General features: G+C 36.3%; 1 protein-coding gene across 7 annotated transcripts in view; it reads right to left on the bottom strand.

The window, feature by feature from the left end:
* Positions 1 to 17,275, bottom strand: part of RHOT1 (ras homolog family member T1) — a 52,308-nt gene that overhangs the window by 25,134 nt on the left and 9,899 nt on the right. For all 7 annotated transcript variants that reach the window (XM_074320703.1, XM_074320706.1, XM_074320705.1 and 4 more), the window contains exons 2-8: positions 12,326 to 12,384; positions 10,537 to 10,618; positions 8,244 to 8,287; positions 7,946 to 7,999; positions 7,759 to 7,811; positions 4,049 to 4,157; positions 3,651 to 3,752 (exon numbers count right to left, since the gene is read on the bottom strand). In XM_074320703.1, the coding sequence (XP_074176804.1) occupies positions 3,651 to 3,752; positions 4,049 to 4,157; positions 7,759 to 7,811; positions 7,946 to 7,999; positions 8,244 to 8,287; positions 10,537 to 10,618; positions 12,326 to 12,384 (503 nt within the window). The remainder of the gene's footprint in view (positions 1 to 3,650; positions 3,753 to 4,048; positions 4,158 to 7,758; positions 7,812 to 7,945; positions 8,000 to 8,243; positions 8,288 to 10,536; positions 10,619 to 12,325; positions 12,385 to 17,275) is intronic.

Below are 17,275 nucleotides of genomic sequence, written 5' to 3'. Positions count from 1 at the left end.
AAATCATACCTTATTAAAGGTGCAAAAAATTTTTTTACAGTAATAAACTCATTTTTCCATGAGTAATCTAAACCCTCATACAATGAACATTATTACACAAAAGTCACATCTTTTTCATTATTCGGTAAGCAAAGGATTCCATGGGTCACACAGAGTTCATCAACACTGGAAACACATTCAGGCTTTAATTTTTAATATGATTTTTTTTTTTTTTTTTTTTAAAGATTTTATTGGGGAAGGGGAACAGGACTTTATTGGGGAACAGTGTGTACTTCCAGGACTTTTTTCCAAGTCAAGTTGTTGTCCTTTCAATCTTAGTTGTGGAGGGTGCTGTTCAACTTCAAGTTGTTGTCCTTTCAGTGTTAGTTGTGAAGGGCGCAGCTCAGCGCCAGGTCCAGTTGCCGTTACTAGTTGCAGAGGGCACTGCCCACCTCCCTTGCGCGACTCGAGGAATTGAACTGGCAACCTTGTGGTTGAGAGCCCACTGGCCCATGTGGGAATTGAACCGGCAGCCTTCGGAGTTAGGAGCATGGAGCTCTAACTACCTGAGCCACCGGGCCAGCCCTAATATGATCTTTTTGATGATTCCACCTTAAATCTGTGTTAAGAGGTTATTATTGTTGTCTAAATAAAAGTTTCTGGTATAAATTTAGACTCAAAGCTTGTTCTTGTGCAAAAGGTATAGTCTCTAAAAGTTGCAGATTTTACTTCAGGCAGGTACACCAAAGAAAGGAATAACAGATGGTGGTAGTAGATGTTTTACTTATGGGATGGGGGCAGGGAGATGGGGGGTGATTAGCAGATTAGCAGAATAACAGACTAAGGGAAAAACAGCAATTAAAGAACTGAGAATAAATACAAAGGATTGAAATGTACTGCTAGGCTAAGGCCTCAGAAGCAAATTGCTATGATATGAGACTGTTTCCCAAATTTCCTTGATCATAAAATGTAGCACCTGGCTGAATCAGAATGCAATCTGTGTTTTTAACAAATAGTCAGTGACTATTATGAGGCAAATTTGGGAAATACTGGATTAAGAGTAAAAGTAAATTAGAAAGAAGCATTCCAATTAAGGAACATAAACCAGGATTAAGGAAAAGTAAATCAGGGTCAGATTAAGGGATAACTCAGATTACTTGTACCAGAGGCCAGCACTTTTTCTGTAAAGGGCCACATAGCAAATATTTTAGGCTTTGGGAACCAACAGGCAAAATCAAGGATGTCATCTAGGTACTTACACAGCAAGAGAGAATCAAATTTCAACAAGGTTTTTATTGATGAAATTCAAATTTTAACAGTAACTGAGTATAAATTTGCTGTATAGATCTACTACTGAGAAGAATGGAAATCTTCTTAGGGTTAACATTTTGATTAATTGGGGTTCAAAGTCAATGTTCCCTATCATACAAATTGATTGCAAATGTTAATGCTGATCTGTAATGAGATCTTACATATTTCATCTTTGAAAAAGTCTCTTTGCACAGATATATATTGCCAATACTGATACATATCCATAAACATAATTTTAATTGGGCATATTCACTGCTTGGAAGGCATTTATAAAGTTATATTAGATTATTTTCTTGATTTTCAGCTGTCAGCATGTCATTACACTGCAGATTAATCAGTTCCAATTGAAGGTTAGTCAGAAGCTCCTCAACTGCACAGTCCAAGGGATAATGAAATATGGAAATTTCCTTTGCACTTGCATCGAGTTCCAAAAAAACAATGCTGGAACTATAATTTCAAGTAAGAAAACACATCTGCTTTGCCAACTAAAAATCAACTTTTTTTTCTTGTTTTGACATGATACATAAAGCACTGATAATGAAACAAAATGTCACAGTACAGTTGATGTACATGGTACTTGAAATGCTGTCAAGTAATAACTGAGTCAGTACAATTACCAGTGCACCAATCAGCACTCAGCACTTCAGCTGTGCACTTCAGCACCGAGAAGTGACGAGAGTACTACATACAAGCTCCGATGCAATTATTCAACTGCCTTCGTAGCACGAAAGCAGTCAAATACAAACATAAAGAAATGAGCATGACTGTGTTGCAGTAAAACTTTATTAATGAATGATGAAATCTGAATGTCATATAATTTTCCAATATCACACAATATTACTCCTTTTGATTGTTTTTCAATCACTTAATAATGTAAAATGTATTCTTAATTCATAAAATATTCAAAAACAGATGGAAGGCCACATTTGACCCACAGGTCAAAGTCGGCCAACCACCTACCTGTCCTGTAAACTTTTCCTGAAAAAAATCTGCAACTTTTTATTTCTTAAAAACTCAACAATAAAAAGACAAATAACTCAAGAAATAGGCAAAATACTTAAATAAACAGTTCTCCAAATAAGATATACAATTGGCCAATAGCTACATAAAAAGATGGGCAATATCATTAGCCATCAGGGGAATGCAAATCAGAACAGCAATGAGGTTAACACTCACATCCACTAGGATGGCTGTACGAAACCAAAAAAACAAACAAAAAAAAGGGGGGTGGGGAATCACAAGTGCTGGCAAAGATGTGGAGAAATTAGAATTCTGGTACAGTTTAGTGGTTCCTCAGTAAGTTAAACATAGAATTACCATGTCATCTGGCAATTCCACTCCTAAATATACACTCAAAAGGGAATTGAAAACAGATGTTCAAACTTGTGTTCATGTTCAGAGCAGTTCTGTTCACAATAGTCAAAAAGTGAAAACCCAAAAGTCTATCAAGCGACGAATGGATAAACAAAATGTTTATCCATATACTGTATATATTCATACAGTAAAGTATTATTTAGTCATAAAAAGAAATGAAATATTGATACATGCTACAATATGGATGTACCCTGAAAACATTATTATGCTATGTGAAAGAAGCCAAACACAAAGACCACATACTATACGATTCTATTTATATGAAATGTTCGTAATGGGCAAATTTATACAGACAGAAAATAGATTAGTGGTTGCCAAGGGCTGGGGAAAAGAAGGAATGGGAGTAACCACTAATGGGCACAGGATTTCTTTTGGGGGTGAGAAATTGTTCTAGAATTCGACAGTGGTGATGGACACACAACCGTGTGACTATACTAAAAAACCACTGAAGTGTACGCTTTAAAAAGGTGAATTTTATGGTGAGTTATGTCTCAATTAAAAAATTAATTTTATAAGTCAATGGCAAAATATCATTAAATTTTAGATAGTCATTAAGGAATTACTGTGTTTCTTAGCAATGAAACAAAAGGGAGTGATCAAGTTGTATTACATGTTGTACTCATGTCAAATAACTACACAAGTTTTCGTGGGTGTTTTTAAGTTTGTTTATAGGAGCAAAGCAAGTAAACAATTAGCTAAGTCTTTGGACTTTTTGTTGTTATTCTTGCCAATTCTTCTGTTTGTTTTAATGGCATTTCCTAAAATGGTATTTGATCTGGAATACTTTTCTGAGTATTGAATGTGAATGTTTTGAAGAAAAGTACCTAGAAAATGCAAGTTTAATGAGCAATGAATTGAAAATCTAGCAGTTTACAAGAATACTTAAGAGTTACTAAAAATCACTACCATACTAGAGTTACTACCTACTCATTCCAGGCCCTACTAACACAGGTAGGGGGTGGGGTTGGGGGTGGGGAGGCAGTTACCTCTTTCTCCTCTGGGCAGTACAGGGGCCCTGTAGGATGAAGAACAGCTTTCTGTGCATAATAAAAGAGCTCTGATATGTTCTTAAGGTTTTTTGCTGAACACTGAAAAAAAAAAGTTTAAAATATTACACTCTGAAAGTAATTATGAGCTCAAAACAATTTTTAAACTATTAATATCGTTGAAGAAACTGAAAAATGCATTTTTCTTAGTGGATATCAAAATATGATTGTCTACAAAAAGCTCAAAGGCCAACTCCAAGTCCTCTGTTTTCTTTGGTTTATATGACTTCACAAACAATAGGAAATCTCTACCATCCCACATATCCCCCCGTCCTATTCCAAACCTCAATTTAGTGAAAATTTACCAACAGTATATTTCAAAATCGAATAAGGCATACCTCCACACAGGTCTCTATTTCTGTGTACTGGTTCATAATAGGAAGGATGGTCTCCATACTACTATATTCCACCAGATCAGATTTGTTCCCAACCAATATCAAGGGCAGCCTGAAATAAACAGGGCACATCATAGTAATAAGGAAGGCAAAAGACATTAGATTTATATTTTAATGGACATCATAACCCATTCTAACTAATAAGCTTCACTTAATCTCCCCAATATGAACCCTCTAGTTCTAGTTGTAGTCAGCTCAAGCTCCCTAGAGAGCATATTCAACAAATATTTATTGAGTACCTATAATACGCCAGGTATTATTCCAGGCATTAAGGACACAAGGCCGACAAAAGTCCTTGTCCATTCTGGGTGTGAAAATCAGAAGATGGACAATAAGCTAATAAACAAGACAATTTCCAATTCTGTAAGTGCTATGAAGGAAGGATATGGGATAGAGTAATGAAAGGGAACTAATTATATATGGTAATCAGGGAAAAATCTCTCTGACAAGGTGGCACTTGAGTCAAGGAGTGAAGGATGAAATGGAATCTGCCATGTGAAGAGCCAGGGAAGAGCTGGCCGGGAAGAAGGGACAGCATGTGCAAAGGCCCCCAAATTGAAAAACCATCCTGATGAGTCCAAAGAACAGAAAAATGCCAGAGTTGGGGAAGAGGTATGAAATGGGGGTGGAGAGAGAAGCAAAGACCAGACACGTAAGGACGTATAGCTGCAGCAAGGAGTGTGTGTTTTATTACAAGTATAAAATGGGAAGCTACTGAAGGGTGATAAGTGGGGGAATGACATGATCTGATGGACATTTTAAAATGTAGTCATTTGTTATCGTTTATAGATACATATTAAAATATTTACAGCACGATATTTTGTCTCGATTTGTTCAAAATGATCCCAATGGAAAGGGTAACAAATGAAACAAGACTGGCCATGAGTTGATAATTGGTGAAGCTGAATGATAGATACAGAGACATTTATTATACTATTCTCTCTACTTTTACATATGTTTGATTTTTTCAATAATAAAACGTTTTTTTAAGTGTGGCTTGGATTAGGGCAGTGAGGATGGAGAAGTATTCAGATTTGAGATATAGCAGCACCTGGTAGATTAGATATGGAAGTTGAGAAAAAGGCAGAAAAAAAAGGGTTTTGGCTGGACAAAATTAGTAGATCTCCTTAGACAGCAAAGATTGAGAGACTTTGGGGGCGAGGGGGGAGGGGCAGGCAGGCAAGGAATCAGGATTTTGTTTCAGACAAATTAAATCTGACAGGCCTATCAGAAATCTAAATTGAGGGTATCAAGGAGAACTAGCCTAGTGGAGAACTGTTATTTGTGCACCCTGCAAGAGAATTCGGAGGGAAAGCCAGTCATCTTGATGGAACTCCAGCTTGCAATAGGAATATTTGCAAGCATCTATTGACTCCCTCAGTGTGGTTATGCATAAAAGGACTGGCCTGCTATATAACCCCTACATAGATTCCTAACAGAGCCAGGAGGGTTTCAAAACATGTAGTGGTTTGCAACCAAAGGTGTGCTCAGAATAATTTAAGGAGCTTTAAAAAACTACACATCTCCAATTCTACTAATTCTAACACTCTAGGGGTGGGGCAAAGGCATCTATATGTTTTTATAGAACCTCAGGTGACAAGTGATGGGTACCCTAATTAAGAACCCCTGTAACGGGTGGGTGGGTGAAAAAGATGAAGGCGAATAAGAGGTACAGACTGCCTGTTATAAAATAAATAATCCACAGAGATATAGTGTACAGCATAGGGAATACAGTCAATAATACTGTAATAACTCTGCACAGTGACAGATAGTTACTGACTTAGCATGGTGATCCCATTATAAGGTATCTAAATTTTGAATCAAAATGTTGTACACCCGAAAACAAATTTAATACTGTATGCCAACTGTACTTTAATGGGGGAAAAAACACACCATTGTAACAATGGTCCAAGGAAGTCCTAAGAAGAATATATGTGTAACAAATATAAACTTAGAGAGGAAGGTATTGGAAAGTGTAAAGTCCATATATTAACAGTAAGAAACAGACCATCTTGGGACAAGTCAACCCCAAGAAAAATAAGTACGCTTATGATTCAGAGAGGGGAAAAATGTAACTATACCTGAGGAAGCTCAATTAGATCTTCAAATGTTAAAAGCCATTTTCAGATGGTACGAAAAGGGCCACGAAACTAGCCACAGCATTTTAGGAAACTGTCATAGCAAAGCCAGATTTGAAAATGTCAGTGGTCCAAGCTTGACGGATCCTGGCAAATCTGATTTCTCTGAAGAGTCCCTCCTGGAAACAGCTCAAGTAATCAGCAAGGAGAGCAGGTGCCAGGGGCATACAGGTGTGGGAGCCTCCAAAGCAGCCCTGTCTCATACACCCTCCTGTGATGATGGAATATTCTTTATGTGTACTGTCCATTACTGGAACCGCTGGCCACAAGCAGCTACTGAGCACTTGCAATGTGGCTAAGTGTGTTCTAGGAACTGGGTTTTTAGTTTTATTTCATTTCACTTACTTTAAAGTTAAATTGCCACAACTGACTGGAGGCTACTGTATTGGACAGTGGAGCTCTCCTTTCAACCTTGACAGAAAGTCACCATGAAATTTAAAGCCATGCAAAAGAGGAGCCATAAGAGCTGCAAGGCACAACATATACAATACCATCACGATCACAGTCTCCCTCCATAAATACGTGACCACGTTCACCTGTTCAGAACCAGATCTTTAGGTTGCACAGCACAGAAATGCCCAACCAAAAATAGAAATCTAAAAAATTAAGTAAAGACCAGATGTAGTGTACAAGACATAGATATTAGTCTGCTTTCCTAACATTAAAAAAGGTTCAAATGCTTCATAAATAACACGGTCAATTATACACTACGCAAGAAAAATGTTTTGTTTCCACTTTGACTTAAAACTCAAAGCATTTATACCCAGAACTACCTGAGTAGTTCTGCTCAGAAAAATACAGAACTGGTGTTCTCTTGCTTTTTCCCTGTCATATATGTATCTCCCAAAGAATTTTGAAGAAATTTCCCTGTATAAATTCCTAAATGAAGATCCCTAGAGTTAGTCAGAGAACTTACAAAGCACTTGCACATGCATTATTTCATTGGATTCTTAAAAGAACCACATGAAGTCAAGACAGGTATTATCCTCATCTCCCCTTACAGTTGAGGAAGCAGGTTCAGTGAGGTCAATGCCCTAAAGGCTCCTAAGCGGCCGAAGCGGATTTCACAGGTCATTCACTTTCCTCCAAGTCCTGTGCTCCTACATACACTGCACTGGGAGCAATCAGTGACCAGGGAGACTGCATCTCAAGAGAGAGGGCACGTACAATACAGGGGAAGAGGGATTCTAAAGCTGAGACTTTTCAAGCAGCAGTTGGAGAAAGAGACATGGAAGATGGATTATCAAAATATTTAATGTCTGAAATTGTACATCCTTAAGAGTATCAGAGCTCTATTTTCTGCTTTGCTCTCAAATATACGAGCTGCATTACATAACTCTTCCCAAAAGAGGTGTATAAACAGAGACAGACCTAGAGATAAAGCAAATGTGGCAAAATGCTAACAACTGGTGAATCAGGGAAGGGGTACCAATGCTCACTGTACTGTTTCTTGCGACTTTTCTGTAAGTTTGAAATTTTTCAACATGCAAAGTTTGAGAGCAAAAAAAAAAATACCTGCTGTCTTTGTCTGTTCTTTCATTTATGAGAGGAATCCATCGACTTGTCACCTAAATTAAAAATTAACAAGAGCTAAGTCATGGTGAGGATCTTTGACCTAAAACTCTAGACTGAGACTCAATTTTGAAAGCGCCCCCATTGAAACTTAACTAAATGTAGTGAAAAAAAGTCAACGCATTCATACCTTATCAATAGAATGCTTGTTGTTGACAGCATAAACTATGCAGATGACATTAGCCTACAAGAAAAACGAATAAGTTAACAGTATTTTTAAGTAATAATAATAACAATAAAAACTTAGCATGCCTCTAAGAGGAAAACAGTCCTAAGGATTTACAGCAAAAAATACATACTCAAAGTCAGCAATAAAAACAAAGAACTCAAAAGGCCCTCTAGGTAAGTGAGAGAACGAAAAAGGCAGACTCATAGAATCATCACTTTCTCCCCACAAAAAAAACCTACAACTTTTTTTTTAAACTCACCTGTGATATTTCTTGATGAAGTTGTTCATCACTTTGTTCTGCTTCTACAAATGACAAAGTAAAACAGTTTCATATTTTACACGTGTTCATAAAAAATAATGGTCAAGCTAAAATCTATGTGACACCCATCTAATGGCCCTCCAAACACCCCTCATGCCTCATGCCATGGTGCCAGACTAGGTGGCAAAGACAAGAGAAAGCCAAGGGAAGGAAAGAGTGGAACCATGATAAGGAAGCTGGCTGGCACTCAAAGACAAGTTGACAAGAGGAGAACTCAGGCACAGAAGAGCAGAAGGCATTGTGGTATAAATCTAGGCCGGCATCTGACCCAGAGATGAGAGGGGTCAGGCAAAAGAGATCAGAAACTCAAGCAAGAAGACTGGACACTGAAGAGTCCAAACAAAGAATCTATCCAAACAGGGTCAAAAGGCCACGTGAGAATCTGGGCAATACAAGCTTAAGATCTAGATAGCAGATATGAGGCTCCAGAAGCAAAACTAGAGCATGAGAATGAAGAGTCAAGAATTCCTTCTCTAGCATATATCTCTGGCTAGAACTGGTCTTAATGGGTGGATGTGCCTATAACCTCAAGGTGTAGGAGATACACAGGATATAGCTAGGATGAAGAAGCACACAAATGAAGAGCAAAGCTACCCTGTTTCCCCGAAAATAAGACCTAGCCGGACAATCAGCTCTAATGTGTCTTTTGGAACAAAAATTAATATAAGACCTGCTATTATATTATATTATATCTTATATCTTATATAAGACCTGGTCTTACATTATAGTAAAATAAGACCGGGTCTTATATTAATTTTTGCTCAGACGCATTAGAGCTGATTATCCAGCTAGGTCTTATTTTCGGGAAAACACGGTATTTATTACTAACATATTAATTTAGATCATCTTTAATGTTTCTCCCCAAAATGCCTGCTATTTCTGACATACAAACTAATATCATAAATGAGTTCAACTGCATTTTTATAGTATGCTAAATAATTGGCCATAATTTTAATATCTTTTCATATGTTGAGCAATCAATGGGTTAAGGCTTCAATTCTAATACTGAAGTGAATCTAATTATATGGCTACATATATTTAAAAATGATTCTAGTAAATAAAGCTAGTTATGAAACTGACTATAGCAGAAAGAAAGCATCCAACCCCCCTTAGGTTCCAGTATAGTGCTGTACAGTAGAAATCTAATGCAAGCCATATAGGTAATTTTTAATTTTCTAGTAGTCACCTTAAGAAAAGTAAAAAGAAACAGGTAAAATTACTTTATTTGGCTCCAAATATAAAAAATATTAAAATTTTAATATGTACTCAATAGAAAAATTATTAATGAGCTAATTCACACATTAATTTTTCATAGTAAGTCTTCTAAATTCACTTATATTTTACACTTAAAGCACATTTCAATTTAGACTAGTCACATTACAAGTGTTCAAATAGTCACATGTATCAGACTACACAGTTGCAATATCACAGTTGCAATATTTCTTTTTTAGGCTATATGGGATACCAGCTTAGTAAAACAAAGTATTACCAATGCAGTTACACCCATTTTTAAAAATAAATTTTGTTTAGAGCAGTTTTAGGTTCACAGAAAAACAAAGTGGAAAGTACAGAGATTTCCCATATGCCTCCTGCCCCCAGACAGCTTCCCCCATTATCACCATCTCCCATCAGAGTGGTACATCTGTTACAACTGACCCTTTAATAAAAAAGTCCCAGTATAAAACAAAATAATTTAATGATTAAAAAGTTTAGTAATGTGTAGAAAAATTTTAAATTATTAAAACCAATACAGATGGGCTTCTATTGTCATATAATGTAAGCAAGTTGACAACTGTTTAAACTATTATTTTATTTGGGTCAAAGGCTGAAAAATTAAAGAACAAATTTAGAACTCAACAAATTCTCAAATTCAGAACTCTTTTTAAATCATCAGAGCATGCCTGATAACAAAATGAACCCAGAACTTCTCTCTACAAGCATGCCAATTCAAGGAGGGTAATGATTTATCTACTTGTCATTTGCCATCTCTCCTTTCTTTTCATTATTATGGAACCCAACTTAGTACATTAGGGACAGAGCACTGCAAGATGGAGTCTTTAGGTAGGTGTGGGGTGGGGGTTGGCAGGGAGATATGAGAATAGTAAATGATCATTTACTGCTAGAGAAAAAGGATCACCCCTTTTTGAACATTTTTTTACAGCTCAGTAAGTACCTTTCTTGAGAACTATTAAATTAACCCTACAGTTTCATCTACAATAGGTCATTCCGTTACCTGAGTAATCTACAATGTGTGTTGGAACTCTTTCAGGGGTGACATCAGCTGGAATGGTGATTTCTTCTGCCCGGGGAGGAACCTTCATTTGAAAACAAACACAGGAAAAAAAAGACCTTTGGATATTATCGATCAAACTTGTGAATAGATGATGCAAATTTCTCTCTATATTAGCCCCTTTACCCATACCTATCCTTACAGGTATTTGTCATTACTTTCAAATGCTTATTTTTGTGCTTTACTACAGATGCAAATATATACTAACGCTCTATGACAGACCACTTTTTAAAAATGCACATTTCCAGCTGTGTGGGCACAGGACACATCAAGGATACTTCAGATCTGACATAGCCTAAAACAGTACTTACATCCATTGGGTGTTTCAAACATTAAATTTTTAAAGTGTGTGGTTTCCATTCTATTTTATTGAAGGCTTCAGCTACTGTACAAATGAGCAAGTATGTTAATCTAAAACAACCCTTAAATAAAACAATAAATTATCGAAATTCATTTCTTCTAGAGAACAACATTGGCTACATAAGCCTTATGCTTAATGATTCCATTTTTAGAAAGACTGGATGATTTACTAATCAATTAAAAACCCCTATTCACACCCACGAGGACCATGCTAAAATTACAATTCTAAACTAAGGTAAACTATCGTAGAAAACTTTGAGGTATTATACCCTGAGTGACCATAATTAATGTTGCTGATTCCATAAACCACACATGAAAATGTACTTCATTTCACAAATTAAGTACTTACTTAACTATCTTATTGAAGAGGTGAAAAAAAAAAGGCAAAAGAAACAATTAATGGTCATATGGCCACTACTGAAAACACTATTAAATCATACACGTACATCAAATTCCTGTCTGAATAATGAAATTATACAGCTAGTCCTACCGAAACAAGAGTCAAATAAGGGTAAATGCAAACTGTGGCACTAATAACTCCTACTATGTGAAGAAAGAGAATAAAAAGAAATAATTTTCATCCCATTTGCATTGATGCTGACCCTATAACAATATTCTCACTTTACATAAAGCCTTGGCCAGTAATTCCTCATACTAGAACTTCCAAAATGTAAATAAATATATTGCCAGCAATAGTAAAGCCATCTTACTTTTGGGGGCACCCTACCATTATTAAGCTTATCTCATTTGAGACCCACAACAATCCTCTGAGGTAGGCAAAGGTAGAATGAGTTAGTTTCTCCATTTGTAAAATGATGGAGGTAGATAATATTAAAGGTTTTCAAATACGTGTCAGAATCCTAGTGGTTCTAATGCCTCAAAGACTGGGGAGTGTCAGGTGGAAGGTGGCGGGGGTGGGGTGGGGGTGGGGCGCAGGGGAGTCCAAACCTTTCACCCTAACTTCAACTAAAGGAATACTCATCTGTTTTTATGTTTGGGGCTTATGGATAACGTTTTATTTTTAAGAAAGGATTACACAGAAAAAATAAAAAGGATTACACAGATTAGATGATCTCTAATATCCCGTTTAGCTCCCAGTTTCCAGGTGAGACAAAAAAGGCACTGAGATGACAAATGGCCTAGGCAAGGTCAAAAGTAGGACATGCAAAGGACTGAGGTGAACTCAGATCTAGTGTGATTTTTTCTCCTGCACTATATTTCAGGGATGTTTTGTATGAACAAATATGAGCCTTTTTAAAAGTCACAACTTCAGAAAGGAAACATACAAAAAAGGACAGAATTTATTTCATCTTAACTCAATTTTGATAAATTTAAAACATCTTAAAAATAGGAAAGAAATCAAAATGTTTACCTCCTCTGGGAATTCTTCACTGACCAGAGACATAATCAGTGATGTCTTCCCAACTCTAGCTGTGAAAAGAAAAATCATTACTTTAATAAAGTGTTCAGGTTCTACATAAGCTCAAATTCGCAACCACAGAAAAGTATGTTATTTGTTAGCTAAAATCAGAGGCATCCAAATTGCCAAGTTTTAGTACAATATTTAAAGCGTGTCTCTTTTTCTTCTGCTTAGAAGTTACATATATTGTGTAAAACAAAATATTACCAAAATTTATGATATAAAAGTAAAGTTGTCCCACAATATACCCCTAAATTTAATATAGACAGTCTCCCCCGATTTTTCCCACACTTATAATAATTTACTATCATAGCAGTCATACTATTTTGCAATTTTCCTTTATGTATTTTCTTTTATGTATGTATAATTATGCATTTGGGCAGTATTTCATGTCAATATATATAAATGTCCTGGGAAGGGGGAAGGGAAAGTTAGTTTTTAATGGATATAGAAATTTTGTTGGGGATGATGAAAAAGTTTTAGATATAGAAAGTGGTGAATATTATATAACATGTGAATGTATTTAATGCCCTGAATTGTACATTTACAAATGGTGAAAATGTTAAATATTATGTTTTGAAAATTTTATCACAATTATAAAAAATAGTAATAATAAATCCATTTTATATTAATATTTAAAAGCCCCCACCTTATTTTTGATAGTTGTATAAGAATTCATGTATAATATCATAGTTAATGTAATCTCCTAATAATGAAAGCTGTTCAAGTTTCCCTTTTATAAACAATGCTACAATGAGTATTTCTACAAGACAAATTCCTAGAAGTGGAACTCAAGTTAGCTTGCATGATCTTTATTGTTTTTAACAGATATTGTTAAATTACCTCCAAAAAAGAATAAACTAATTTTACATCCTTACCAATAGGAGATCAGAGTGCCTATCTCTATACAGCCTTACATTGTTCCTTTTTTAGGAATCATAATGAAAGGGTTTTTAAGAGCAAAGACACTTTCCTGTTACATTTTCAAACTTAGCAATTTTTCTAACATACAAACTTAAGTCTTCATTTTCACTTTGAAATTTGACTTCCATTACCATCACTTTCTGATCATATAATTACTGCTGTTAGACACTGAACTGCTTTTCAACTAAATCCTCTGGTGACTCTAGAGGAAAACAGTCCACCTGCCTATTAATCTCTGCCATCATAGCAAACTAGTTTCCAAAAGTAAAGTCTAAACATAAAAGAACTGAAATTTTTTGAAGTTAAGAAAAGTCACACTCCTTTTTTAAATGACTAAAAGAAAGGGTGAACTAAAAACACAAGTCAAATCTGTGGAAAAATAATGAATGGCTGGAAAGGAGTGTAGGGTTCAAAACAACTTGGGGGGTGTGTTGGGAACAAGTGAGTCCCGCTGGTGGAAGGGCAGATTAGATAATTTACCAGGTGTCGTCTAGCTCTGATTTCCACCGTTCTTTTCAACTGACTTGTGTGAGAAGGCTTGAGCCTTTTTCAAGTGGCCAACAGTAAGACAAACATTTCACTGAGTTCCAGCCATGGCAGTGAATCCGGAGCCATCACCACAGAACCACGACTAGAGCCCAGTCACCGGTGTCAGCTGATACAGCTCCCTCTAGAACTTTACAGACGAAGAACCTGGACTCCGAGACAGGGATTTTCTCAAGGTCTCACGAAAAGATCAGCTGCACACCTAAAGAATACGCCATCTCCTAATGGCTAAGCCAGTGGTCTTTGTCTTTCTTATGCCAGACTTCAAAAAATACTAACACAAGTTAATACAGAAAACGAGTGGGGACCCCTAAAATCAACAAGCACGGCATACACAAATACTACACAAGTGAATCAAAATAGTCACTGATTCATCAGGGACTGGATCAATTTTTTTAATACTTATTTTGAGAAAATTTCAGACTTACAGAAAAACTGCAAAAATAGTCCAAAGGAGTCATGTCTACTCATATCCTTTAACCAAATTCCACATATGTAAACATTTAACCGTATTTGCATTATCATTCTCTCTCTACATATATATTTTTAAATTTTTTCAAACCATTTGAGAGTAGGCTGCAGACATGATGGCCTCTTCCCCTTAAGCACCTTAGTGTGTTTCCTAAAAACAAGATCATTCTCTTACATAATCACAGTGCATCGTCAAGATCAGAAAAGTAATGCCAATACGATATTACTATCTAATCTACAGCCCTTATCACATCTCCCCATTTGTCCCACTATTATCCTTTATAGAAAAGAAAAATCTTTTTTTCCTACCCAGGATCAAATGTTGCATTTGGTTGTCATGTCTCTTTAGTCTCTTTTAATCTGGAAGAGTTTCTCAATCTTTTCTACCTTTCATGACCTTAACATTTTTTAAGAATACAAGCCATTTAATTTGTAGAATATCTTTCAATTGGGTTCATATGATGTTATCTCATGATTAGTTTCAGGTTTTGCATTTTGGCAGGAATACCCCAGAAGTGATACTGAATCCTTCTCGGCGCTTCATAGCAGAAGGGAGATGATGTCAATCTGTCCCATTACTGTGATGTTAGCTGTCACCACTTGGAGGAGGTGGTGTCTGCCAGGTTCCTCCACTGTAAAGTTACAGTTTTTCCCTTTGTAATTAATATGTATCTTATGAGTAGATACCTTGAGACTAGGTAAATAAATATCCTGTTTCTCATCAAATTTTGCCTACTGGTTTTAGTAGCCATTCATGATTCTTGCCTGAAATTTTCTCTCTCTATCAATCCTTCTGCATTACTTTGCATTCTACTGTAAGGAAAAACTTCCCTTCTGATTCATATTAGCACGGTCTCATAAATTACTCTACGGGTTATGATCTGTTACTGTCACTATTTGGAGGCTCAAATTGTTCCATTTTTTTTTATTGGGGGATATTGGGGAACAGTGTTTTTCCAGGACCCATCACCTCCAAGTCAAGTAGTTGTTTCAATCTAGTTGTGGAGGGTGCAGCTCACAGTGGCCCATGTGGAAATCGAACCAGAAACCTTGGTGTTATGAGCACCGCGCTCTAACCAACTGAGCTAACCGGCTGCCCCATTTTACTTTTTAAAATATTTATCCAGGTATAAATCAGCATGTTCAATATGATCCCATTTTATAAAGAAATATGTATTTGCATAGAAAACAAACCTGGAAGGACAGATACCAACAGTGATTCCTTACATAAAAGGAGGTAAATGTAATTGTAACTTCCTTCTCTGTGCTTTTCTACAGTTTCCCAATTTTCTACAATAAACATAATTTTTGCTACTGAAAAAGGTCAACAAGTACTATTTTAAAAGTCATTTGTGGTAGTAAAAAATGGCATGTTCTAAATTTACAAATGGCAACTGAAATTTACCTAAATGACATGTTCAATGCATTCTTTCATCCCTTCAACAAATATTTCTTGAGCACTTCCATATGCCAGGCACTAATTCCAGATGCTGGTCAAGGTCTTCCCTACTTTTTAACTTTCATGGAGATGGTATTCCAAGGGACTTATAAAATTTCACCAATTAAGAACACTCTTTCTACTCATCAGGATAAAAAGCAAAAATTCAAAAACTGTAGCCATTTTTGATTCAACCTTCCTCTGCACTCAGCATCCAAATTCTGTCAAATTTTCCTTTGAAGTTTTTAATATTCATTCCTTCCTCTCTGTTCCCCACTTTCCCCTAATTATGGTACTTTTCCTGAAACACCTCCCCGTTCCCAATTTTTCACCTCCTTCTCCAATCCCTCATTAATCTACCAAAAGGACAAATGACAGTCCATCTTTCTTACACATTCTTTTCATATTCTAACTCACTTGATCAAAAGCCTTCCTTGACTCTCAATTATCTGCCACATCAAGGTGAAACTATTCTACTGGCCTTTAACAGTCATACATAATTTAACCCAGCTCATCTATTTAATTTCTTTTCCCAGATACATGTAGTCCCCACATACACTCTCATAAGGCCATTCTGCTCTAAGTACAAACTAGCCGTGATGAATCCTGCTCCCACGTGGTTTTCTGCATCTAAAATACTACTCTCTCTCTCCCCTCTACTTCTCCAAATATTAACCACCTCTCAAAAACAGCTCAAATTCTACCTCATCCCTAAAGATACCCCAGAGCTACCCTAGACCTCCCTTTCCTTCTTTCAACTACTCCTGTGCCACATAATTTATATCAAACTCTTATGAATATATAAGGTATTGAACATGTATGAGTCTAAATACAGTAACCAAATATTTGGAAGCACTTGATAATGAACCAAATTTTCTAATTTTACATGAATGGGAGAAACACTTCTAGCACATCAATCAGACTGGATGAACTATCTGACTTGATTTCACCTTGCCCAAGCACACCTATATTGCTGCTATAGCTTCAGCACTGCCATTTGGGAAATTAGTCTCATCTCTTGGAGATTCAGGAACTCTCCTATTCAAAGCTTTTCTTACGTAAGCAATTGAAGAGCTCAGTGGGTAACTGCTGAGGCAATTAAAAAAAAAATTCTAAAATTACTTTGTTCATTTTGATTTTAGTAAATAATAATGTTGAAATTTCAAATATTAAAGGAGGGTGTGATATATTAATAATAAAGAATACATCTGGTCTTTATTCCCAGTTCCTAACACAGAGCTTCAAAATCCCTTGGAATTTCCTCAGTGACAGAAGTATCTTTTGTTCCTGTCTCTTTCAACCATACTTGAATTTATCCTCATACCCTGACTCATTAGACGGAGGGAAGTGCCTAGATAGCTTCAGGATGGAGGGTGATTGCCAGAAAACCCAACCATGTGATTATAGGGTAAGAACTTTCAGCCCGACCCCAAAACCTTGGGTGTGTGTGGGGGTGGTGGTGCCAGAGATTGAGTTCAGTCACGTGGCCGATGATTTCATCAGTCGTGCCCACATAATGAAGT

Source organism: Rhinolophus sinicus, linkage group LG15 (assembly GCF_036562045.2).
Source record: "Rhinolophus sinicus isolate RSC01 linkage group LG15, ASM3656204v1, whole genome shotgun sequence".
Classification (NCBI taxonomy): Eukaryota; Metazoa; Chordata; class Mammalia; order Chiroptera; family Rhinolophidae; genus Rhinolophus; species Rhinolophus sinicus.
Note: the sequence above shows the minus strand (reverse complement) of the source record. Positions and strands in the feature narration are given on the sequence as shown.